This window comes from Macaca fascicularis, chromosome 10 (genome assembly GCF_037993035.2).
Source record: "Macaca fascicularis isolate 582-1 chromosome 10, T2T-MFA8v1.1".
NCBI lineage: Eukaryota > Metazoa > Chordata > Mammalia > Primates > Cercopithecidae > Macaca > Macaca fascicularis.
In genome coordinates, this window is record NC_088384.1 from 10,658,641 (window position 1) to 10,683,454 (window position 24,814).

Sequence of the window (24,814 nt, forward strand, 5' to 3'; positions counted from 1 at the left end):
ACTCCAGCCTTGGGGACAGAGCAAGACCATGTCTCAAATCCCGCCGCCCCCCACAAAAGAAAAGCCCCAGAAATTTGAAAAATGACTGAAAAGAATAAAAACCCACCACTTATGAACATATTTTTAGTAAAATTATTTTTAAAAACAAAAAATGTGAGACTAGCAGTTTTTGTATTTTTGCTAATCTCTTTTACATCTGATTTAATAGAAGACAGTGGATTCTTAAGACGGTTTCTTCATTAGATATGCTGCTTTGGTTGCATATAAAGAAAAACTGCTTTCACATAGACTTGCAGTTGGAAGAACTTCATGAACCCCCTGAAAGGGTTTAAGGTACCCCCTTGTCAAGAATCCTCAGATGATACTTTGAGAACCACTGCAACAAACTATATTGCTTCTCAGTTAAAAAATCTGTATTATTAACCATTGAATTAGTATTAGAACTGACAATTCCTTCCATCTCCCAAGATTTTTTTTTTTTTTTTTTTTTTGAGACAGAGTTTCGCTTTTGCTGCCCAGCCTGGGGTGCAGTGGTGCGATCTTGGCTCACTGCAACCTCCACCTCCCAGGTTCAAGGGATTCTCCTGCCTCAGCCTCCTGAGTAGCCCAGATTACAGGTGCACACCACCGTGCCTGGCTAATTTTTGTATTTTTAGTAGAGATGGGGTTTCACCATGTTGGTCAGGCTCATCTCGAACTCCTGACCTCGTGATCCGCCCGCCTGATTGTAGGCATGAGCCACTGCCCCGGCCAATATCAATTTTTAACTTGAGTTCATAAATTGTCCTTTTGCCAGCCACGATTATATATATCTTTATTTTTCTAAGCCAAGAAAAGAAAGAAACATGTCATACACCAGGGGTCCCTAACCCTTGGGCTGCAGAGTGGATACCAGTCCATGGCCTGCTAGGAACCCGGCTGTACAGCAGGAGATGAACAGGTGCTGACCAAGCATTACCGCCTGAGCTCTGCCTGTCAGATCAGCGGCGGCATTAGATTCTCATAGGAGCTTGAACCCTATGGCGAACTGTGCATGTGAGGGATCCAGGTTGTGGAGTCCATCTAGTGCCTCATGATCTCAGGTGGAACAGTTCCATAACCATCCCCAGGCACACCCCCACCCCACCCCCAGCTGTGGAAAAACTGTCTTTCATGAAACCAATCCCTGGTGGCAAAAAGGTTGGGGACTGCTGTCATACACAACCAAAGGTCACATTTGTATATTGGTTTTACATTTTACAAAGCTTTTCTCTGTGACCACATGATACCACTTAGTCCTCAGAAGCCCACAGTACAGACAAAGTTCAGCGCAGAGAGGCAACTTTGCCAAGATTGCCATCAGTAACCAGGCTGTGGAACCAGGACTCAGAACTGGGTTTGATGACTGAATCCCACATTCTTCCCTTATTCAGCTGCCCGCTGCTGTCACACAGGAGGAGAAAGAAGGGCTGACTGCTGTCTTCGGGTGCCAGCGATCCATACTCTGCCTCTGTCGGATGCCTCATGACTAAGTGATGCGCTCAGAGGACAACCCTGCTCTGGCCCGGATGAACGAACATTTCACTTTCGAAAGTTGAGTTTTCAGCCTTGGAAGGGGAGACTCTTCATTTATGTTCACTTTGTTCACATACACAAGAGAGAGCATCCGTTCTAGAATCCAACTGGACTTTATTTGACACAGAATACAATATGGCTACAGAAACAGCAAACTGAAAAAACAAAGCAGAAAAAACACGGTTCCATCTAATCTGTAATTAGGTAACAGCAGGGAAAGTCATTAAATGAATAACAAAACAATTAAGCTTGATGGAAGAAGTCTTTTCCTAGTGCCCATACCTGAAAGACAAAGCAAATTACTCTGATTAATTCCGTGGTAATTTCCTGTGTGAGACATAAAACCTGCTTAAACACCAGCAACTTCAGTTAGAACCTCAGTGATCACAGTCTGCTCCAGGACTGAGTGAGACACTGACACTAGCTTAAGCTGTCATTGTGATCCCCTTTCCCCTCCCCATCTTTCAGGACTCCTTGCCTACTATCCCCTCTTAGTGACAGGCTCTCCCTGTGACTCAACCATGCCCACCTGACAGGTGCGAGTAGCTGCTTGGTGGTATTAGGGAGGTGAGAGGGGAAAGTCATTGGTGGGTTGTGAAAGGCAGCTCCACCTGCTCACTCCAAGCAGGGGCTCAGTTTAAACTTTCGGGCTCCCCTGATCATGGCGGCCTATTTTCACCTGAACTCCGTTACTCAGGCATGTTCATGGTAAAGCTAATAGTGAGAATAGCGATTGATCAGCTTTCAATTTCAAAATCTGTCATCAGCTCCAATTACAACTCTGATTACATTCAGTTCTATACAAAGAGAAAAGAAGCTAGGCGTGGATTTCAGGGGTTTCTGTTTTCCCCAGAAACTGAAATTTGGCTCTAAAATTATAAAAAATAAACAAGGGGCCGGGTGCAGTGGCTCACCCTTGTAATCCCAGCACTTTGGGAGGCTGAGGTGGGCAGATCATCTGAGGTCAAGAGTTCAAAACCGGCCTGGCCAACATGGTGAAACCCTGTCTCTATTAAAAATACAAAAATTAGCCAGGTGTGGTGGCAGGTGCCTGTAATCCCAGCTACTTGGGAGACTGAGGCAGGAAAACTGCTTCAACCTGGGAGTTGGAGGTTGCAGTGAACCGAGAGATCACACCACTGCACTATAGCCTGGGGGACAGAGTGAGACTCTGTCTCAAAAAATATATATATAAATAAAAATAAACAAGGCCAAGGAATTTCTTCCACATATGAACAGATTTCTTGAACACAAGATCCCTCATTATCTTTTGTCCTGGATCTTTTTAGGCAGTTAACCTGATTAAAATAATTTGTTGTATGGATAGAAAGTAGGGCACTGGAACTCCTGATCACAGCTTCTCTTAAGAAATCTACTTAAATATTGTCTTAAAAAGAGCTGTTGTGCCAAATTCTACATAGGTTAGGTTCTAGCACGTGATATGGGCTGTAGAACAATCCTATCAGATTAAAGAATACTGAAGAATTTGTTTTCCCAATGCACTGATAACTACCACCTGGGAAAGTCACCAGTTAGAGTGGCAGTCAAAGCCCCAGACAAGGAATTCTTCATACCCCCGCCAATTCTTAGATTTAGCCCTGGGCACATGTACGGGCAAAACGAGACCGTTTTGGTCTAAAACGGAACCTTGAGCCTGCTGTAGGGCAGAGCCAATTACACAGGCCGCCTGAAAACTTAGAAAAGTCCTCTGCCTTGACATGTATTCCTGTTATGGTTTTCCGTACAATGCAAGCTCCAAGGGCTGGAAGGACCATCTCAAACATTTTTATACTTTACACGGCACTTAGCATACATTTTGCTGAAGGAAGCCCAACAGTACCACTCAGATACTGAGTATTTGGCAGGTTTCTTAAAAACTGAATATGCACTGATAATACTTCCAAATGTTTTACCAAAATAAATTATTGAATTTAAAGGCAAAATCACTGCACTAATAATAGATTTCTAAGTATTTCATAAACAAAAGAATCCTAGTTTTTTGTTTTTTAAATCCAAGAATAGCCTAATAAAGACTTATATTTAAATTTAAAAACTCCTTTCCCAGAAAAAACTCAGTAAAGAAAATGACCAGTAATTCAAAAGAAAACAACATGCAGGAAGATAAACACAGTGGCTCACAGAAAAGCGTAAGAGATATAAAAACATGAACCTCACTGAATATCCAACCTCACTGAATACCCAACCTCACTGAATATCCAAAAATGAAAATCGAATACTGATCGTCACCTATCAGAGTGGCTAAGATGGAAAAATTGTATGAGGAAGCCTTGGCAGGAAATGAAGAAAGGGGAGTTCTGCTTCACTGTTTGGAGGGAGTGTAAATTAGTGGATATTCTTAGGAATGGAAAAACTGACACTATTTCTCAAAAATAAAAATACATGTATATATATTTTTTTTCTGAGATGAAGTTTTGCTCTTTTGCCCAGGCTGAAGTGGTGTGATCTCAGCTCACTGCAACCTCCAGGCCTCCAGGTTCAAGCGATGATTCTCCTGCCTCAGCCTCCCAAGTAGCTGGAATTACAGGTGCGCACCACCACGCTTGGCTAATTTTTGTATTTTTAGTAGAGACAGGGTTTCACCATGTTGGCCAGGCTGGTCTTGAACTCCTGACCTCAGGTGATCCACCCGCCTCAGTCTCCTAAAGTGCTAGGATTACAGGTGTGAGCAACTGCACCTGACCTTTTTTTTTTTTATTGGCTCTGTTACTTAGGCTGGAGTGCAGTGGCCTGATCTCAGCTCACTGCAAACTCCGCCTCCTGGGCTCAAGCCATCCTCCCACCTCAACCTCTAGAGTAGATTGCGAGTGCATGGCAACACATCCAGCTAATTTTCTTTCTTTTATTTGAGACAGGGTCTCACTCTGTCATCTAGACTGGAGCACAGTGGCACGATCTCACCTCACTGCAACCTCTGCCTCTCAGGCTCAAGTGATTCTCCTGCCTCAGCCTCCTGAGTAACTGGGATCACAGGCACGCACCACTACCACCCAGCTGATTTTTGTATTTTTTTAAGTAGAGATGGGGTTTCACCACGTGGGCCAGGCTAGTCTCAAACTGACCTCAAATGATCCACCTGCCTCAACCTCCCAAAGTCCTGGGATTACAGGCACGAGCCATCACGCACAGGCTAATTTACTATTTTTTGGTAGAGATGGGGTTTCAACATGTTGCCAGTTGGTCTCGAACTAGTGGACTCAAGCAATCTGCCCACCTTGTCCTCCTAAAGTGTTGAGATTACAGGTGTGAGCCACCAAGCCCAGCCATACTCTTTACCCAGAAATTCCTCTTTTAGGAATTACTGCTCCAAATACATCTACATATTTACATAAAGCTTCATGTATAAGGATGTTTCTCCCTTCACATTGCTTGCATCAGTGAAAAACTGGAAACCCAAATGTCCACCAATAGGGACTGACTTGTTTTTTGAGATGCAGTTTCGCTCTTGTTGCCCAGGCTGGAGTGCAAAGGCGCGATCTCAGCTCACCGCAACCTCTGCCTCCCGGATTCAAGTGATTCTCCTGCCTCAGCCCCCTAAGTAGCTAGGATTACAGGCATGCACCCCCACGCCCAGCTAATTTTGTATTTTTAGTAGAGACAGGGTTTCTCCATGTTGGCCAGGCTGGTCTTGAACACCCAACCTCAGGTGATCCACCCGCCTCGGCCTCCCAAAGTGCTAGGATTACAGGCGTGAGCCACTGTGCCCGGCCAGGGACTGACTTTTTAAAAAATGTAAAAAATGTTAAAAACATGCAAACAAATAAAAAAAAAAAAAAAAGAAAAAAGTTAAGGTACATTTACATAAAGAAATACTCTGCAAACATTAGAAATGAGGTAGTTTGTTATTTGTGGAAATGGAAAATCTCCAAAATGTACAAAATGAAAAAAAAAAAAAAAAGGTGAATTACTGTATAGGATACTCACATTTATGTTAACAAAAAAATATATATACACACAGCCATGTAAATGCTGGGACATATAAGAGAGAGTCAGAAAATCTACTAAGAAGCTGTTCTGTTGCTGATGGCTAGCTCCAGCAAGCAGGAGCAGGGGCCTATAGTGGGAAATTCATGTTTTGTGATATACACTTTCAACCATTTAAATTTTTAAAAATTTACCAGGCCATGTTTTATTTATATAACAATAAAATCTAATCAGGATAGCCATAAATGCTATATTAGAATTAATCAGTATGAGATAAACTACTGAAATATGATAGGTGGATACAAGTCTAGTCAAAAGCTACCTGACATTAGGTAGCCCATGGAACCTCATTAGGATGTAATTTATGAAATATTTAAGAGTTTATAGATTATCACATTTTCTACTTTCACAGACCCTACAAGGCTGGGAAACCTGCTGGGCGCAGTAGCTCGCACCTGTAATCCCAGCACTTTGGGAGACCGAGGCAGGCAGATCACTTGAGACCAGGAGTTCAAGACCAGCCTGGCCAACATGGTGAAACCCCATCTCTACTAAAAATACAAAAATGAGCTGGGCATGGTGGCACATGCTTGTAATCCCAGCTACTTGCTAGGCTGACGTGGGAGGATTGCTTGAACCCGGGAGGTGGAGGTTGCAGTGAGCCAAGACAGCACCACTGCACTCCAGCCCGGGCAACAGAGCGAGATTCCATCTCAAAAAACAAACCAAAAAAAAGTTTGGGAGACCCTAGGCTGCAAATGTCTAATGTTGGCTAATCCTCTGTGCATTTTCCATACAGATAAGTCCTAGCTTAAGTAACCAAAAACTAGCTTTAAAAAAATAAGGCATGTATCATGTCTCCATCCCCCAAGACCACACTCCTTTCAGCCTGAGGCAAGTCAAAAAGCCCCGTCAAAACAACCAAAGATACCTACTTTTGGAATTCCCACTCTCTGTTGTCCAATGGACACACCTGTCGTGTTTTGAGCCAGCGAGAGATGCAGTGGAAGTGAAAAGCATGCTGGAAAAAAAGATATTTTATTAAAAATAACTCCGGTTTTTTTTACAGGTCCCACAGGGCAGTGGCATGGGTGACACACAGTGGGCTAGAAAAGAAAAGGAGGTAACAACGAGAGGCAAAAGTTCAACAACTGACTGTATCTTGGTTAGCTGCGAGGATATTTCCAATAAAGCATTTGTTAGAAATGTCACTACTACTAAAGGAAATCATTCAGGAAGCACAGGAGTATGTGCTAGCACTGAGCTCTCTTCTCTTTACGAGAACATGGAATGTGGCTCCTTGGTCCCATTCAGTCTGTAAGGGGATACTTCCACTTTCCCTGGAAAGGAGGCCCCTGATCAATGCAGATTTCAAATATCGCCATTCCTGGTCTCTAGCTTCCCTCCCATCCTCCTGCCCCTGGAGAATACGACCTGCAGGAGCAGAGCCTTCTCCCCAGCCCTTGGTAGAGAAGTGCACGGTCACTGCCACCCACCCAGAATTGAGACGGGCACTTCCCCAACTTCCCCACACCCAGCTCAGCTCTGGTCAAAGGAACTTTATTTCCAGACTTATTCACAGACATATTGATATTACAAGAGCTCAGTACTTCACATGCCTGTAATGGGTGAGGGACTTTGTCTTAGGGAATAAGATAAAAGAAAATTGGGGTAAAAGGAAGTATTCTTACGAGGGACAAACAGCACACAAGCAGCCTAAAGAGCATCAAAAAGCTTATTTCATAATCAAGACAAGAAGTAAAAAGACAAGAGTACCAAGACCACTGGTAACTGACAGGGAGCTAGAAGTCTGCTTAGATTTGGGAAAAGGACAGGCTGCGTGCAGTTTTTTGGTGTGGGCTCATGACATGCAGATGCTAATCACAATGCCTCTACAATGAGCACTTCTCCCCCTGCTCATGTGCGTATTAGGACAGGTGTAGCAAGTGCTTCCTTCATTTCGTCTGTGATTGGTGCGCTGTGATGGGGCACGGGGAGAAATACTCACACCCTAACAAAACAACAAAAGCTTTGCAAGCTTCATTTAATAACAACTGAAATCTGGTCAGTACACCTCCCAAAGTACGTATGGAACTTAAGGGATTATACAATATGGATTATTATCTTGTGAAATATCTTTTGACAAAGACAAAAACATAATTCAGTAATTAAGAGTGGAATCCACAGCTACTACACTAACGATACCCAAGAGGACAAATATTCTCCTAGAGTACAGCCTTTTAGAAGATCCCTCTTCTGTTGACTCTTGTCTAACTCACTGTGAAAAAGAGAAAAGGCAGCATTTCCAAAAGGCAGAAAGCGGCGACATTTTTCTTAACCACCGGGTGTTAGGGTCGGGTTCACCGAAGGGTATTCGACAGCTTCTCCCTCTCTCTCCTCACACACTAAGCACTTTGCAGTGGTACAGGGTCCTGGTATAGCCCAACTAAGTCAGAGAACACCAAGCGCTGGGGAGAAGGGGGCTGTAATGAGGTGTCAGGGACGTGACAGCACCCTGAACGTTTACTAAGACGTGTTAATGGATATATTTAGCGGTCAAAGTACAATTTACAGAAGATAAATTTACAGTACTTGACAGTTTACAGAAGATGTTGACATGTATTACCTCATTTGAGGCCTCACATCAACCCTGGCAGGCAAGCATGACAGATATTTTTATCTTCATTTTACAGACAGGAAACCGAAACCCAGACAAGTGACTTGCCTAATTCATGGAGCTGGTTTGTAGAAGACCCAGAACTAGAACCCAGGACGAATCCAGAGGCTTCTGCCACACCATGCTGGCTCTCTTTTACGTCAGGCTCTCTGAGAGAATCTCTCCTTAGCGAAATTGAAGGGGATGTTCACTCTCTTTTCTTTCCACATAAAGGAACATGGTTCTTAGTATATGTCTGCATGCCAGAGAGAGCAAAGAGCCTGACATACTTCTTTTATCCCCATAAATGATTAAAGCTCCCCCATGGCCAACACGGTCTACTGTGAGCCTGGCCAAAGGGTCGCAACAGAGATGGAAGAAGGTGTACCAGAAAGTGTGGGTAGGGGCTGGGCACGGTGGCTCATGCCTGTAATCCCAGCACTTTGGAGGCTGAGGTGGGCGGATCGCCCTGAGGTCAGGAGTTCAAGACCAGCCTGGCCAACATGGTGAAACCCCATCTCTACTAAAAATATAAAAATTAGCCGGGCGTGGTGGTGCACACCTATAATCCCAGCTACTTGGAAGGCTGAAGCAGGAGAATGACTTGAACCCAGGAGGTGAAGGTTGCAGTGAGCTGGGATCGCATCACTGCACTCCAGCTGGGGCCACATAGTGAGACTCCATCTCAAAACAAACAAACAAACAAACAAACAAACAAAAAACAGTGTAGGTAGGAAAAAGGGTTGCAAGGCAACAGGAAAAAATACCGAGAACACCATCTACACAGTAACACCTCTACCTCTAATTTGTATTTATTTAGATTTTTTTTTTTTTTTTTGAGACAGAGTCTTACTCTGTCACCCAGGCTGGAGTGCAGTGGCACAGCCTCAGTTCACTGCAAGATCTGCCTCCCGGGCTCACACCATTCTCCTGCCTCAGCCTCCCAAGTAGCTGGGACTACAGGCTCCCGCCACCACGCCCAGCTAATTTTTTGTATTTTTAGTAGAGACCAGGGTTTCACCTTGTTAGCCAGGATGGTCTCGATTTCCTGACCTCGTGATCCACCTGCCTTGGCCTCCCAAAGTGCTGGGATTACAGGCGTGAGCCACCACACCTGGCCTATTTAGATTTTTTTTTAACAAGCACTTGTGCTTACTATGTGCTGGGAGCTGTTTAATCACATTTTAACATAAATCACCTAATCCTGATTACAATTTTATGTGGTCTACTATCAGCCCCATTTTACATGAGGGAACCCAGGATTAGAGAGGTTAAACGCCTTGCCTAACATCACTCAGCAAGTCAGTCACAAAGACAGGGAATGGTGGTCTGACTCTAGAATCTCTTAGCCCTGTGTCATGCTGGAAACTGTGGGTATTCTGTCCCCATGACACAGGAGGCCCTGACAAGACAATTTTAGCTCATGTGACTGGGACTTTACAGCTTAAAGAATGAATTTTTAACACATGCTAGAAATAACATATTTGGTATTTGTTATCCTTCACAGCTGTCACACTCTTGGAAGGCCATTCAGTCCAATAAAGCTACACAAAGCATTTCTGGCATAAGCCATGTTAAAAAAAATCCTATCTCAGTACATATGCCACACTTCAAACACACACACACATACACAGAAACTTGAACACTCAATTTACTCATCAAACTTAGTTCCATTAGACACGTGGTCTTTAAAAAAGTCTGTTTCAAAGGTACAAAGTTCTACCGAGAATATTCCAAAGGGTGCACGCAGGTTTTGAAGGCAATTCCCATAGATGAAGCCCCAAAATATTGCTAACAAAAGTGGGTCCACTTTATAATTAAGACAGGTAAGTGCCTTTTTGCAGTAACTGTAATTTTTACCCTGTAACAGGTGAATAGTATCATGATTTAAAATTTTTTTTATTATTTGTATACCTTTTGGGAGAAAGCTGGACTAGTCAGTTTTTTTCCCTAGTTATTTTCAAGACTAGCAAAGCAGGAAAAGTGGAAATATGTTTACAAGCCATGCTGACAGGTAAAGATGCTTCCTTACGTTACAGACTCCCCATGCGACGGTACATTCTTCTGAAGTAGCAGACGCCTGGTTAGCTTGACATTCTATGCCTGTGGGAACAAGAGCAACAGGATCACTGGACCTTGGGAGCAGGAACGTTTCAATCTATAGCAGCCAAAACAATTCTCAAGTGGTTAATTAGCCATAATTGTTTTTTAATGAATGTGGGAAACGACGAACAGAGAAAACAGAGGTAACAGTATGCTTTCTGATGATTTCCTATCCTTGTTTAAAAAGAGTAACAAATGGGAAACGCACATCTCACTCCCGCTGTCCAGGCTACAGTGCAGAGTGACATGAGCATGGCTCACTGCAGCCTCAACTTCCTGGGTTCAGGTGATTCTCCCTCAGCCTCCTGAGTAGCTGGGAATACAGGCACGCACCACCATGCCTAGCTAATTGTTTGTATTTTTGTAGAGATGGGGTTTCACCACGTTGCCTAGACTGAGTTTTTTTCCATTTTTTTTGAGACGGAGTTTCCCTCTTGTTGCCCAGGCTGGAGTGCAATAGAGCGATCTTGGCTCGCTGCAACCTCCACCTCCCAGGTTCAAGCGATTCTCCTGTCTCAGCCTCCCAAGTAGCTGGAATTACAGGCGGATGCCACAACACCTGGCTAATTTTTTGTATTTTTAGTAGACAGGGTTTCATCATATTGGTCAGGCTGGTTTCAAACTCCTGACCTTAGATGATCCACCCGCCTCGGCCTCCCAAAGTGAGCCACTACACCGACCTACCCATCAGATCTTGATCTCAGTCAAGAACTCATCGCAGGCCAGGCATGGTGGCTCACGCCTGTAATCCCAGCACTTTGGGAGGCTGAGGCAGGTGGATCACGAGGTCAGGAGATCAAGACCATCCTGGCTAACATAGTGAAACCCCGCCTCTACTAAAAATACAAAAAATTAGCCAGGCGTGGTGGCGGCTGCCTGTAATCCCAGCTACTTGGGAGGCTGAAGCAGCAGGAGAATGGTGAACCCGGGAGGCAGAGCTTGCAATGAGCTGAGATCGTGCCACTGTACTCCAGCCTGGGCGACAGAGCAAGACTCCATCTCAAAAAACAAAAAAAAAAAAAAAAGAAAAAAAAGATCTGATGGGTAAAGTACAACTGGGTATAAATATTCAAAGAACAAGAATTACTAATGCATAATTTGCTTTCTCTGATGATAGTAACTAAATGGAGTCTTCCTTCTGAAGAATAAAAAGCTTCAGGAGAAACTATTTAATAGGGGAGAAGTACTTCAAACCACTACAGGTGAAAAATAGTAAAACTATGGTCAGGCGCAGTGGCTCATGACTGTAATCCCAGCACTTTGGGAGGCTGAGGCGGGTGGATCATGAGGTCGGGAGTTCAAGACCAGTGCGCCCAACATGGTGAAACCCTGTCTCTACTAAAAATACGAAAAATTAGCTGGGTGTAGGCCAGGCGCAATGGCTCACGCCTGTAATCTCAGCACTTTGGGAGGTCAAGGCAGGCGGATCACGAGATCAGGAGATCGAGACCATCCTGGCCAACATGGTGAAATCCTGTCTCTTCTAAAAATACAAGAAAAAATTAGCCGGGCGTAGTGACGGGTGCCTGTAGTCCCAGCTACTCAGGAGGCTGAGGGAAGAGAATTGCTTGAATCCGGGAGGCGGAGCTTGCAGGGGGCCAAGATCGCATCACTGCACTCGAGCCTGGGCGACAGTGTTAAGACTCCTGTCTCAAAAAAAAAAAAAAAAAAAAAATTTAGCCGGGCATGCGTGGTGGTGGGCACCTGTAGTTCCAGCTACTCAGGAGGCTGAGGCAGAAGAATTGCTTGAACCTGCAGAGGTTGCGGTGAGCCGAGATTGCGCCACTGCACTCTAGCCTGGGTGACAGAGCTAGACTTCGTCTCAAAAAAAAAAAAAAAAAAAAAAAAAAAAAAAAAAAGGAAAACTAAAAAAACAAACAAACAAAAGTAGATGTTAATGGGCATATGTGGTTTTAGGGGAAGAGATACCACAATAATATATATTTTTTTATCCTTCAAAAATTTAGAAACTGGGCTGGGCATGGTGGCTCACACCTGTAATGCCAGCACTATGAGAAGCTGAGGTGGGCGAGTCACATGAAGTCAGGAATTCGAGACCAGCCTGACCAGTATGGCAAAACCCAATCTCTACTAAAAATACAAAATTTAGCTGGGCGTGGTGGTACACGTCTGTAATCCCAGCTACTTGGGAGGCTGAGTCAGGAGAATTGCTTGAAACCAGGGGGCAGAGGTTGCAGTGAGCTGAGGCTGTGCACCATTGTACTCCAGCCTGGGCAATGCAGCAAGACTCTATATCAAAAAACAAAAAATCAAACAAAGGCTGGGAGTAGTGGCTCATGCCTGCAATCCCAGCACTTTGGAAGGATGAGGCTGGCAGATCACTTGATGTCAGGGTTTGAGACCAGCCTGGCAAAACATGGCAAAACCCCCTCTCTAAAATAGCAAAAATTAGCCAGGCGTTGTGGTGGACATCTGTAATCTCAGTGACTCAGGAGGCTGGGGCAGGAGAATCACTTGAACCCAGGAGGCAGAGGCTGCAGTGAGCCCAGATCACACCACTGCATTCCAGCCTGGGCGACAGAGTCACACACACACACACACACACACAAAAGGAAAGCAAAGAACTTACTTTTGCTAGCCAGATTTACACTACAGAGTAACTTGGCTTGCCAACTGATAAAAATAAAGAATTGGGGCTAGGTGCGGTGGCTCATGCCTGTAATCCCACCGCTTTGTGAGGCTGAGGTGGGTGGATCATGAGGTCAGGAGATCGAGACCATCCTGGCTAACATGGTGAAACCCCATCTCTACTAAAAATATAAAAAAATTAGCCAGGCATGGTGGCGGGTACCTGTAGTCCCAGCTACTCAGTAGACTTGAGGCAGGAGAATGGCGTGAACCTGAGAGGCGGAGCTTGCAGTGAGCCGAGATTGCACCACTGCACTCCAGCCTTCGTAACAGAGTGAGACTCCATCTCAAAAACAAAAAATAAAATAAATAAAATAAAAATAAAGAATTGGGCCAGGCACAGTCACTCACACCTGTAATCCCAGCACTTTAGGAGGCCACGGCAGGAGGATCACTTTAGCCCACTCCAGACCAGGCTGGGCAACACAGCAACATCTCATCTCTAGAAACAAAAAAATTAGCCAGGTGTGGTGGCCCATGCCTGTGGTCTCAGCTACTAAGGAGGCTGAGGCAGGAGAATGGCTTGAGTGCAGGCAGTTGAGGCTGCAGTGCACCATGATTGCACCACTGCACTCCAGCCTGGGTGACAGAGCAAAACCTTGCATTTAAAAAAAAAAAAAAAAGGCCGGGCGCGGTGGCTCAAGCCTGTAATCCCAGCACTTTGGGAGGCCGAGACGGGCGGATCACGAGGTCAGGAGATCGAGAGCATCCTGGCTAACACACTGAAACCCCGTCTCTACTAAAAAATACAAAAAAATAGCTGGGCGAGGTGGTGGGCGCCTGTAGTCCCAGCTACTCGGGAGGCTGAGGCAGGAGAATGGCGTAAACCCGGGAGGCGGAGCTTGCAGTGAGCCGAGATCGCGCCATTGCACTCCAGCCTGGGCGACAGAGCGAGACTCCTTCTCAAAAAAAAAAAAATTAAATAAAAAAAAAATTAAAAATAGCCAGGCATGGTGGCTCGACCAGGCGTGGTGGCTCATGTCTGTAATTCCAGCACTTTGGGAAGCTGAGGCAGGCAGATCATCTGAGGTCAGGAGTTCAAGACCAGCCTGGCCAACATGGAGAAACACCATCTCTTCTAAAAATACAAACAATTTGCCGGGTGTGGTGGGTGGCACATGCCTATAATCCCAGCTACTAGAGAGGCTGAGGCAGGAGAATCGCTGGAACTTGGGAGGCAGTGGTTGCAGTGAGCTGAGATCACGCCACTGCACTCCACCCTAGGTGACAGAGTGAGACTCCATCTTGAAAAGAAAAAAAAAAAAAAGGATCTAGGGTCTATGCAGTGTATTTAAGAACTTATTGGGACTGGAATACACTACTATATTTAAAAGAATGGTAGAGAAAAGTAAACATAATATCCTTTAAGTTGGATTCTCTAACTTAAGAGGAGGACTATATATTATAAAATTAAATAAGAGTCACAATTATTAAAGTGAAAATCAAAACTGTTTCAAGGTACATCATCATGTTTAAATTTGATCTGGGTCTTTCTTTTGACTGTGGCCATGGCACTACTAACCTAAAGAATCCTTCAGGCTCCCTTCATGGTATAGTTCTTTCCTTCCTCTCTGCCACACCTGCAACATGCTCCTCCTCCTATCACTCTCAATTAATCTCCACCCTTCAAGACCCAGCTTAAATCCCTACTTCTTGACCGAAGCTTTTCCTGACGCTTCCACCCTGAGTCATTTTCCTCTCCTTCAGGCACTCTTAACACATCAATTATGAGTAACCCTTTACATACCTGACCTCCCTCCTTCCCCCTCAACTCAAAGCTCCCACAGAGCAGGGACTTGGTCTTTGCCAAGTGCAAAGTAGGCTCTTGGTACTTGAACAAGCAAACAAAAACTATTTCTATAACTAGAAGAAATACAAGACAAATACAGATTCATTCTTATTCTTTTTTTTTTAGATGGAGTCTCACTCTGTTGCCCAGGCTGAAGGGCAGTGGCACAATCTCTACTCACTGGAACCTCCACCTCTTGGTTCCAGCGATTCTCCCACCTCAGCCTCCCAAGCAGCTGGGATCACAGGTGCGCACCACCACACCAAGCTAATTTTTTGTATTTTTAGTAGAGATGGGGTTTCACCATGTTGACCAGGCTGGTCTTGAACTTCTGACCTCAAGTGATCTGCCTGCCTCGGCCTCCCAAGGTGCTGGGATTACAGGTGTGAGCCACTGCACCCGGCCAAGATTCATTCCTATTTTTTTTTTTTTTTTGAGACAGAGTCTAGCTTTGTCCCCTCAGGCTAGAGGGCACTGGCGCAATCTTGGCTCATTGCAACCTCTGTCTCCCGAGTTCAAGTGATTCTCCTGCCTCAGCCTCCCAAGTAATTGGGACTACAGGTGTGCGTCACCATGCCTGGCTAATTTTTTGTATTTTTAGTAGAGATGGGGTTTCACCACATTGCCCAAGCTGGTCTTGAACTCCTGAGCTCAGGCAATCCACACGCCCTGACCTCCCAAAGTGCTGGGATTACAGGCGTGAGCACCGCGCCCGGCTAGATCCATTCTTTGCTAGAAAATTCCTAAGAAAGAACAAAAAGATATAGGAGTGATATTACAGTGATCTAGAATGCCAGATAAGAAGGGATATAGCAGGGAAAACGATTGGTGTAAAATGTGCTCAATACAAACGTTTTTGAGCTTTTGCTGCAGAGAGTACGTAAGGGGTTGGGTCCAGTTAGTTTAAACAGGTGCAGTTCACTGTCAATCCAGAACAGGTAGACAGTGGCACATAATGCGTTCATGTCACACCCCTGCCAAGGCCGAAGCCTATCATGTGATTCTAAAGCTTGGGGACCTTTCGGCTTTGATAGAAAGGCTATGCCACCAAAGAGCTGTTAAGGAAACAATGGCTTCATCTCAAGAGCAGACAGATTACACTTTCAAAACACTGATAGGGCCAGGCGCAGTGGCTCACGCCTGGAATCCCAGCATTTCGGGAGGCAACACCGGGTGGATCACTCGAGGTCAGGAGTTAAGAGATCAGACTGGCCAACATGGTGAAACCCCATCTCTACTAAAAATACAAAAATTAGCTGGGCGTGCTGGTGCATACCTGCAGTCCCAGCTAGTCAGGAGGATGAGGCAGGAGAATAGCTTGAACCTGGGAGGCAGAGGTTGCAGCGAGCCGAGATCATGCCACAGCACTCCAGCCTGGGCAACAGAATGAGACTCTGTCTCAAACAAACCAAACCAAACCAACCAAACCAAACCAAACCAAACCAAAACACTGATGGATCTGTAGTTTTAGGTAGATACTAACATCTTCTGGGCCAAGGCTGGGTCTAAGATGATGAAGATTCCCCATCATCCGGAATAAGATTACCAGAGGTAACAGAGAAAATAAAACCTAGCATATTTGATTTTTCAGCAACTCCTTAATACAACCAAGAAAGGAGACAATGTAAAATAAAATAAATACAAAGCTATAGGAGGGCATGCAGAATCAATATGGACTTAAAAGAGGAAGTCTTCAGAATCCTACTGAGGCACAGCCATAATCATTCTTATTTACTTACAGCTATGTATATAATTACTCATTTAAGGCCAGACAAGATTTATTAAAATACAGCCATTGCTAAATCTAGATTCTTACTTTCATCTTTAACAAAAATTGTCTTTACAAAAATAAATCCATTTTTTTGTTTTTCTTTACTAAGTTCTTTTTTTTTTTTTTTTTTTTTAATGTTATGACACTCAGACTTCTCCTTAGTGTGTATAATAAAAGTGTGTGGCCAGGGGCAGTGGCTCACACCTGTAAGCTCAGTGTTTTGGGAAGGTGAGGCAGAAGGATTGCTTGAGTCCAGGAGTTCAAGACAAGTCTGGACGACATAGCAAGACCCCATCTCTACAAAAAATTTAAAAATTCGCAGCCAGACATGGTGCTTCACACCTGTAATCCCAGCACTTTGGGGGCCGAGATGGGTGGATCACGAGGTCAGGAGCTCAAGACCAGCCTGGCCAACATAGCGAAACCCCGTCTCTATTAAAAATACAAAAAATTAGCCAGGTGTGGTGGTGGGTATGTGTAATCCCAGCTACTCGGGAAGCTGAGGCAGGAGAATCGTTTGAACCCTGGAGGTGGAGGTTGCAGTGAGCCGAGACTGCGCCATTGCACTTCAGCTGGGTGACAGCGTGAAACTCCGCCGCCAAAAAAAAAAAATTAGCTAGGTGTGGTAGTGCACGCCTGTGGTCCCAGCTACTTAGAGGCTGAGGCAGGAGGACTGCTTGATCCCAGGTCAAGGCTATAGTGAGCTATGATTGTGCCACTGCACTCCAGCCTGGGCAATTGAGTAAGACCTATTGCTAACAAAAAAAATACATAAAAATAAAAAAAAAAATAAACAGTGTTTCTCTTTTTGAGATAGAGTCTCACTCTCTCACCTAGGCCGGAGTGCAGTGGAGAGAAATCTTGACTCACTGTCACCTCTGCCTCCCAGGTTCAAGGGATCTTCCCACCTCAGCCTCCCAAGTAGCTGGGACCACAGGCATAGGCCACCATGCCTGGCTAATTTTTTGTAGAGACAGGGTTTCGCCATGTTGCCCAGGCTGGTCTTGAACTCCCAGTCTCAAGCAATCTGCCTGCCTCACACCCAAAGTCTTAGGGTTTACAGGTGTGAGCCACCTCACCTGGCCAAGAGTGTCTTTTTTTTTTAAGACAAAGTTTTGCTCTTTTTGTCCAGGATGGAGTGCAATGGCAGGATCTCGGCTCACTGCAACCTCCACCTCCCAGGTTCAAGTGATTCTCCTGCTTCAGCCTCCCATGTAGCTGAGATTACAGGCGTGCACTACCACGCCTGGCTAATTTTGTATTTTTAGTAGAGATGGGGTTTCACCATGTTGGCCAGGTTGGTCTCGAACTCCTGACCTCAGGTGATCCACCCTCCTCGAACTCTCAAAGTACCGGGATTCCAGATGTGAGCCACCATGCCCGGCCCAAGAGTGTGTTTCTTAAAGGTAAAGACTTGAGGTCGGGCATGGTGGCTCACAGTTATAATCCTGGCACTTCGGGAGGCCAAAGGGGGTGGTTTGCTTGAGGCCAGGAGTTTGAGTGGGTCACGTCTGTAATCCCTGCACTTTGAGAGGCCAAGGTGGACAGATCACTTGAGGTAAGGAGTTCGAGATCAGCCTGGCCAACATGGCGAAACCCTATCTCTAGTAAAAATACAAAAAATTAGCCGGGTGAGGTGGCCCACACCTGTAATCCCAGCTACTTGGGAGGCCGAGGCAGGAGAATCACTTGAACATGGGAGGCGGAGGTTGCAGCGAGCCAAGATTGCGTCATTGCACTCCAGCCTGAGAGACAAACAGAGACTCTGTCTCAAAAAAAAAAAAGAAAAAAAAGGTAAAGACCTGATCTCTGTCATTGTTTTATCCTGGTGCCTACCAGGATGCTCAGGATATATTCATTGGATAAATAAAAGATACGACTTAGAAAATACTTTCATAGGTTTTTGTTGTAAGATTTCAATATCCTACTTCATCTGACATTCGAAGTATGTTATGAAACAAAACAGCTATTCCACTGAAAGCCTAATGTGATGTCTCAAGCATTTCACTCTAAGAGAAGACAGAATATGGATCGCCTTTGTCTTCTGTGGTCCTTCTAAGAAGTACATTCTCTCATATCCAGAGACACATATACACTGACTTAAGTATAGAGAAAAAAAAAATCAGGGTGGTATATAAGATCATTAAAAATCATTAACTATTTTCAAAATAGAGCCCCAATAAAGTAAAATTTTCTCTGGGTATAACTCCTTGTGAAAATGCAAGGCCCAGAAACTGGCAAGCATGTAATCAAAGACCCCACCCAAACACATTTGAAACCATGCATATGTTTTTCTGTGATGGGCTCACGTCATCTATATTAAACATCATGGTAGCTGCTGATCTCCCTTGGCTGCAGTGTGAAGAGATAAACAGTGTCAAAAGCTCAAAGAAGCCAAGGGCAATACATGACCAGTATATGCCATGACTGCTTTCCAACAGAAAATATTTGATTCGTGCTTTCCAAGTTGAAAACATCTGAGCAAGTTTAAGATAAGATCTAAAGCTCAACTCTGGGTTAGTGTTACATTGCACAATAAAGTAGTTATTAACCACATGTGACTATTGAGCACTTGAAATGTGGCTAGTCTGAATCCAGATGTGTTGTAAGTGTAAAATACACACTGAATTTCAAAGATGGTACAAAGACAGAATGTAAAATATCTCCTTTTTTCACATTAATTACATGTTGAAATAAAAATATTTTGGCTATAAAAGGTTAAATAAAATAGATTAATTTCACCTTTTTATTTTCTTTTTACTTTATGAATGTGGGTACTAGAAAATTTCAGGCCAGCCACAGTGGCTCACGCCTATATATTTTGGAAGGCCAAAGTGGGAGGATCACTTGAAGCCAGTTCGAGACCAGCCTGGGCAACAAAGCGAGATCCTGTCTCTGAAAAAACAAAAAAAGAGGAAAAAGAAAATTTAAAATTATGTATGTGTTTGTATTTGTGGCTTACATTCAGATTGGACAGTGCTGGGTTAGACAAAACCAAGGAAGAGAACAGGTGAAGAATATTCTAGGTGAGAAAGAATAGGCTATGTAAGGGCTCTGAAAAAGAGCATGGACACTTAAGAATGAAAAAGCAGGCCGGGAGCGGTGGCTCATGCTTTTAATCCCAGCACTTTGGGAGGCCGAGGTGGGCAGATCACCTGAGGTCAGGTGTTTGAGACCAGCCTGGCCAACATAGTGAAGCCCTGTCTCTACTAAAAATACAAAAATTAGCTGGGCGTGGTGGCAGGCGCCTGTAATCCCAGCTATTGAGGAGGCTGAGGCAGGAGAATTGCTTGAAACCAGGGGGCAGAGGTTGCAGTGAGCTGAGATCACGCCACTGCACTCCAGCCTGGGCGACTACATCTCAAAATAAGAAAAAAAAAAAAAAAGGAAAACTGGCCAGGGGCCATGGCTGCTTTGGCCACCATAGTTAGTTTAAAAAAAAAAAAGTGTCCAGGTAAACTAACAGAGTGAGCAGGAGTGACTCAAGATGAAGTTGTAAAGGCAGGTGAGTGATCTGAAAAGTAAGTTCCTATAATTCCAATTCTAGAAACTTGAAGTTTCTTTCCTCCATTTCTGGCCTCAGTAACAAATCATTTTAGTTCCCGGATGAAAAAGTAACCTCTACTGTTCCTGGTGTGATCAACATTCTTGTTCCTTCTACTATAAGGACAGGAAATCAGTCCATCAAAGACTATAATCGGATCACTATGTGCTGACCACTACATGTAATAAAATATGTGGAGATTTAAATGAAATTTCTTTAGTGCAATCAATTACCTATTTAGATGTTGGCAATGATTTCCTTTTTATTATGTTTGGGCCTAACATACAAAATACTTACTCCTTAGGCTTCTTTCCTTTGTAAACAATGACCAGCAAAAATTAGCTCAGATAGACATTTTTTTTTTTTTTGAGACTCTGAGTCTCAAAAACTTTTTTTTTTTTTTTTCTTGAGACCCTGAGTCTCAAAAAAAGACTGTGAGTCTTGCTCTGTCGCCCAGGTTGTAGTGCAGTGGTGTGATCTCAGCTTACTGCCACCTCCACCTACCAGGTTCAAACAGCTGTCCTGCCTCAGCCTCTCAAGTAGCTGGGATTACAGACATGCACCACCACGCCCAGGTAATTTTTGTATTTTTGGTAGAGACGGGGTTTCACCATGCTGGTCAGGCTGGTCTTGAACTCCTGGCCTCAAATAATCCACCCGCCTCAGCCTCCCAAAGTGCTGGGTTTACAGGCATGCACCACCACGCCCGGCTAATTTCTGCATTTTTAATAGAGTATTTTTGCATTTTTAATAGAGTCGGGGTTTCACCATGTTGCCCGCCTTGGCCTCCCAAAGTGCTGGGATTACAAGCATGAGCCACCACGCCTCGCCTCAGATAGAATATTTTAGCTCAAAGTTTATTTTCCTCCTTTCAGTATTTCTACCTTTGAGTCTAGGTACAAGATGGGAGATATGCAGGAAGAATCAACAGTGCCTGTTGTCCACAATTAATTCTAAATGTGTCCCTGCCATCTTTAGATTGAGTAGATTTATTCTGAAAGCTGGGTATGCCTCCAGGACATCATAAAAAAACTACTCTATTTCAAACACACCAAAAGACTAGATACAGAAGACCGAGTGCTCAGAGTAGGCTTGATATCTGCTTGTGAAGAAGAAAATCGGTCACATCAAGATAGCCACAAGCTCTGCAACCTTCTCAACTTCCTCCCATCCTCCTCCAATTACTTACAAAGATCCATAATGTGGTTCCTGCAGATGGCACAGTTATCAACCACAATATCCCAGGCCCAGAGGGCTACTGCATTCCACTGCAAAGACAAAAAGAGGGAACAATGCATTCTCCTTATAACACACACACAGTTTTTAGGACTTCAGGCTGCAGTTGTAGTTATGATCTCTGGCCACAGGGAACCACCAAACAAAAGTTTTTGGATATTATGTTAATCTTATTATACCAAAGACAACAGTAGACAACACATACATTCTCCTATTCTCCAAAAGACTGAGTATATGAACACATAAATTAATGTCATCTTTTAATTTGTTTCCTGTAGTTTAAAACAATTTAGTCTGGCCGGACGCAGTGGCTCACGCCCATAATCCTAGCACTTTGGAAGGCTGAGGCGGGTGGATCACCTGAAGTCAGGAGTTCGAGACCAGCCTGGCCAATATGGCGAAACCCCGTCTTTACTACAAATACAAAAATTAGCCAGGCTTGGTGGCGGGTGTCTATAATGCCAGCTATTTGGGAAGCTAAGGCAGGAGAATCGCTTGAATCTGGGGGACAGAGGTTGCAGTGAGCCGAGATCGTGCCACTGCACTCCAGCCTGGGCGATGGAGTGAGACTCCATCTAAAAAAAAAAAAAAAAAAAAAGCACAAACTTGAATTTCTGTGCAGGTTTTGGTGGCAGTTGCAGAAGCGCTCAAAATCTGAATAAGTATCTGCTCTTCCAGGCAGCTTTGGAAGCATGAGCAATGAAGTGAAAGCTAGGGAACAGAATGAACTAAGATGATGACTGGATCATAAAACGGGTAATCGTGGGATAAGCTGGATAATTAACTGCCCATGTCAGTACACAGAACAAGGTCATCACTTAAATCTTAGATTACTTCATAACAAATTCTACAATTCACTAGAATTTTGTTCGATTCTTACCATAAAATAAACTGATGTTCTGAACTTTTATATGTTTAGACTCTTCTATTAAGATAATAATTCCAGTAAGAGTTTAACTAAAAGTGGCATTTCATTCATTCAACTCTGGTTTCCTCAATTACAAGTACTCCCAAACCTTCATCGCTTTCAAACCCCAGTCTCAGTGCCTAGTAACTTCTTCACCACTTTTCACATCACAGCTTCAACTTGGAGGAAAAGCCCCTACTTCTATTATTCTTCAATATGGCTGGCTGTAACTGAGCAGCAGTGGCCACAATGAGACACCAAAAAGCACTAGGAGGGGGGGATATTGTCAGTGTTTAGCCAGATGTTCCAGGAATATCTTCCCTATTTCAGAATCTCCATTTCGAATAGTTTTCATGTTAGGTGGGAATCGACACTTTTCTCCCAAACTGTGGCAAACCACTAAAATGCATTTCATGCAAAAGACACGTTCCATTTTTGCTTTCCCCTCTTACCAAGTCATTCGCAACTACTACTCAACCCTCCCGAAATGCCACAGGATTTGGGCTCGGATTTTCTTAACAAGTTCCACCGTGCTTTTTATTATTATTTCGGAAGGGGGAGATTCTGAACGTGACAGAGAATCCAAGAGTGGGGTGGTTGTGGGAAAAGCCAACAGACGTCTCAGAACACCCAAGCATTACACTCCAGACTCTAACTCGGCGGTGTGAGGCCCAGAGATGGGGTTAATGGAGGCCTCGGTTCAGCGAGGAACAAGTCTGATCCCTTCAAGTGAGAGGACCCCAAGCAAGCTTCAAAAAGGGGCGGAGCAAGATCACTAGCGGGGCTCCTCAGAGGCCTCCAATGCGGTAGGACCTCAGGTTCCAGGCTTTCGCCGCACTGCCCCATCCTCCACCGCCGCAGTCGCTCTGACTCCCCATTCCACCCACCCCACCCCACCCCACCCCACCCCACCCCACCCCACCCTACCTTCCCCCACCTCTCAACCACTCCAGTGACAGCTCAGGCGCTTGGCTCCCGCCGCCAAGTCGCAACCCCGCGTATCTCAACAAGCAGCTCTGTGATTGGCCCCTCAGCCTCACATCGAAACCAACACTTCCCCTGACAGTGGGCCGCCGTCACGCCGATCAACTCTAAGGCCCGCCCCCCGACTTCCTTTCGTGGTACCCGGTCCCAGGAACGCCCTAAAATGAAACCCTTTACTCCGCGCCTCGACCATCCTCGGGCCTGCCAGCCAGATCCGCGCCTCTCTAGCTTCCCTGAGGAAGGCGCTGGCGAGACCCAACCTTTTTCACTTCAAAGCGCTTCTTGCCCGCGCCGCTGTTGGTGCCGCTCGGGGTATCCACATCCATCGCTGCCGCCATTTTGGAAACACACGGTCTGTCGTCCGACCACCGCGCCTGCGCAGCAGCGCACACCTCGTTCCCCCAGCCTCCCCGGCACCTCCTCCCGCACCCCACCCCTTACTGGCGCGCGTGGGGGAGGTGGGGGCGGAGCACGTGACCACGCCTCTTAAAGGGGCTATCGCAGGTCGCCCCACCCGCGAAGTGTCGGCCGGGGAGGGGGCGGTGGCCGGAGTGGGTGGGGCGGGGCCGGGCGGGGCCGAGGCTACGTGAGCTAGCCTGGTAGAAACGTTCGAAAGGGCTCGAGGTCGCCGCCTCCTCTGGGAAGCCCCCGGCCGCACTCCATCAGCTGGGGCGGCGGCTGCTTCCTCCGCCTGAGTCGGACCTGCGCCGCAGTCCTGTCCTGCCTACCGGGCTCGCCCGGTCGCCGCGCGACTCCCATTGCTAGCCGGGGTGGGCGCCCGCCGCCTGCCCCGAAACCTGAGAGCCCTCGCTGGTCTTTCGCAGACTCTGACCCACCTCCGAGCCAGGCCCAAGGCGCAGTCCGCGTGGGAGGGCTGGGGCCCAGGCACCGTCTGGTCTCCGATTTCTGTTCGGGAACTGCTCAGGGATCGATGGGGAGAGAGGAGAGCCCCGAAGGTCCTCCCTAAGGCCAGACTGAGCAGGCCCCCAGTGCTGCCCTCATCCCCCCGCCAAGCCTGGAGGGTGGCCTCTGCGCCCGCTTAGTCGCAGTCCTAGGACCGCCTTTGGTCGTGGTGCGCGGTTTCACCGTGGCGTGTGTCAGTCCCCACTCCTCATTCCTCAGTTGTCATCTTGTGTAGGGTGATTTCTCCCCAGTCTGTGTCCTCTTTCCGCTACTTGTGCTATAGTGAAACCGACCCATCTGCAGTCGCTGTATTTCTTTAATTTTTGTGAAGCATTCTGACTTTTTGGGGTGTTTTTCTGAGACGGAGTTTCGCTCTTGCTGCCCAGGCTGGAGTGCACTGGCGCGATTTCGGCTCACTGCAACCTCCACCTCCCGGGTCCAAGCGATTCTCCTGCCTCAGCCTCCCTAGTAGCTGGGATTACAGGTGTCCGCCACCACGCCCGGCTCTTTTGTATTTTTAGTAGAAACGGGTTTTTACCATGTTGGCCAGGCCGGTCTCGAACTCCTGACCTCAGGTGATCCGCCTGCCTCGGCCTCCCAAAGTGCTGGAATTACAGGCTAGAGCCGATTTTTTTTTGTTTTAAATAGAGACAAGGTCTCACTCTGTTTCCCAGGCTGGTCTCGAACTCCTCGGCTCAAGCGATCCTCCCACTTCGACCTCCCAAAGTGCTAGGATCACAGGAGTGCGCCACCGCGCCCGACCCAAGCACCTGTAC

General features: G+C 45.7%; 1 protein-coding gene across 2 annotated transcripts; it reads right to left on the reverse strand.

Annotated features, from left to right (window-relative positions):
• Window positions 1-787: 787 nt before the first annotated feature.
• Window positions 788-23,498, reverse strand: RBX1 (ring-box 1). Of its 2 annotated transcripts, XM_045363561.2 has the most exons (5): window positions 23,396-23,498; window positions 21,198-21,276; window positions 10,185-10,255; window positions 6,432-6,517; window positions 788-1,836 (listed from the first exon to the last, which is right to left on the reverse strand). In XM_045363561.2, exons 1-5 carry the CDS (start codon window positions 23,471-23,473, stop codon window positions 1,824-1,826), a joined length of 327 nt encoding a protein of 108 aa, XP_045219496.1. In that variant the 5' UTR covers window positions 23,474-23,498; the 3' UTR covers window positions 788-1,823. The 2 variants fall into 2 exon arrangements, with proteins under 2 accessions (XP_045219496.1, XP_045219497.1); XM_045363562.2 differs by lacking the exon at window positions 6,432-6,517.
• Between the last annotated feature and the right edge of the window lie 1,316 nt (window positions 23,499-24,814).

Excerpts from the sequence above, each read along its gene's own strand:
- RBX1 (XM_045363561.2), bottom strand. The coding sequence starts at position 23,473 with ATGGCGGCAGCGATGGATGTGGATACCCCGAGCGGCACCAACAGCGGC. Across the intron at positions 21,277-23,395 it reads AGCGCTTTGAAGTGAAAAAG|TGGAATGCAGTAGCCCTCTG; the intron begins GTTGGGTCTCGC and ends TTGTCTTTGCAG. Across the intron at positions 6,518-10,184 it reads TCGCATGGGGAGTCTGTAAC|CATGCTTTTCACTTCCACTG; the intron begins GTAAGGAAGCAT and ends CTTTTTTTCCAG.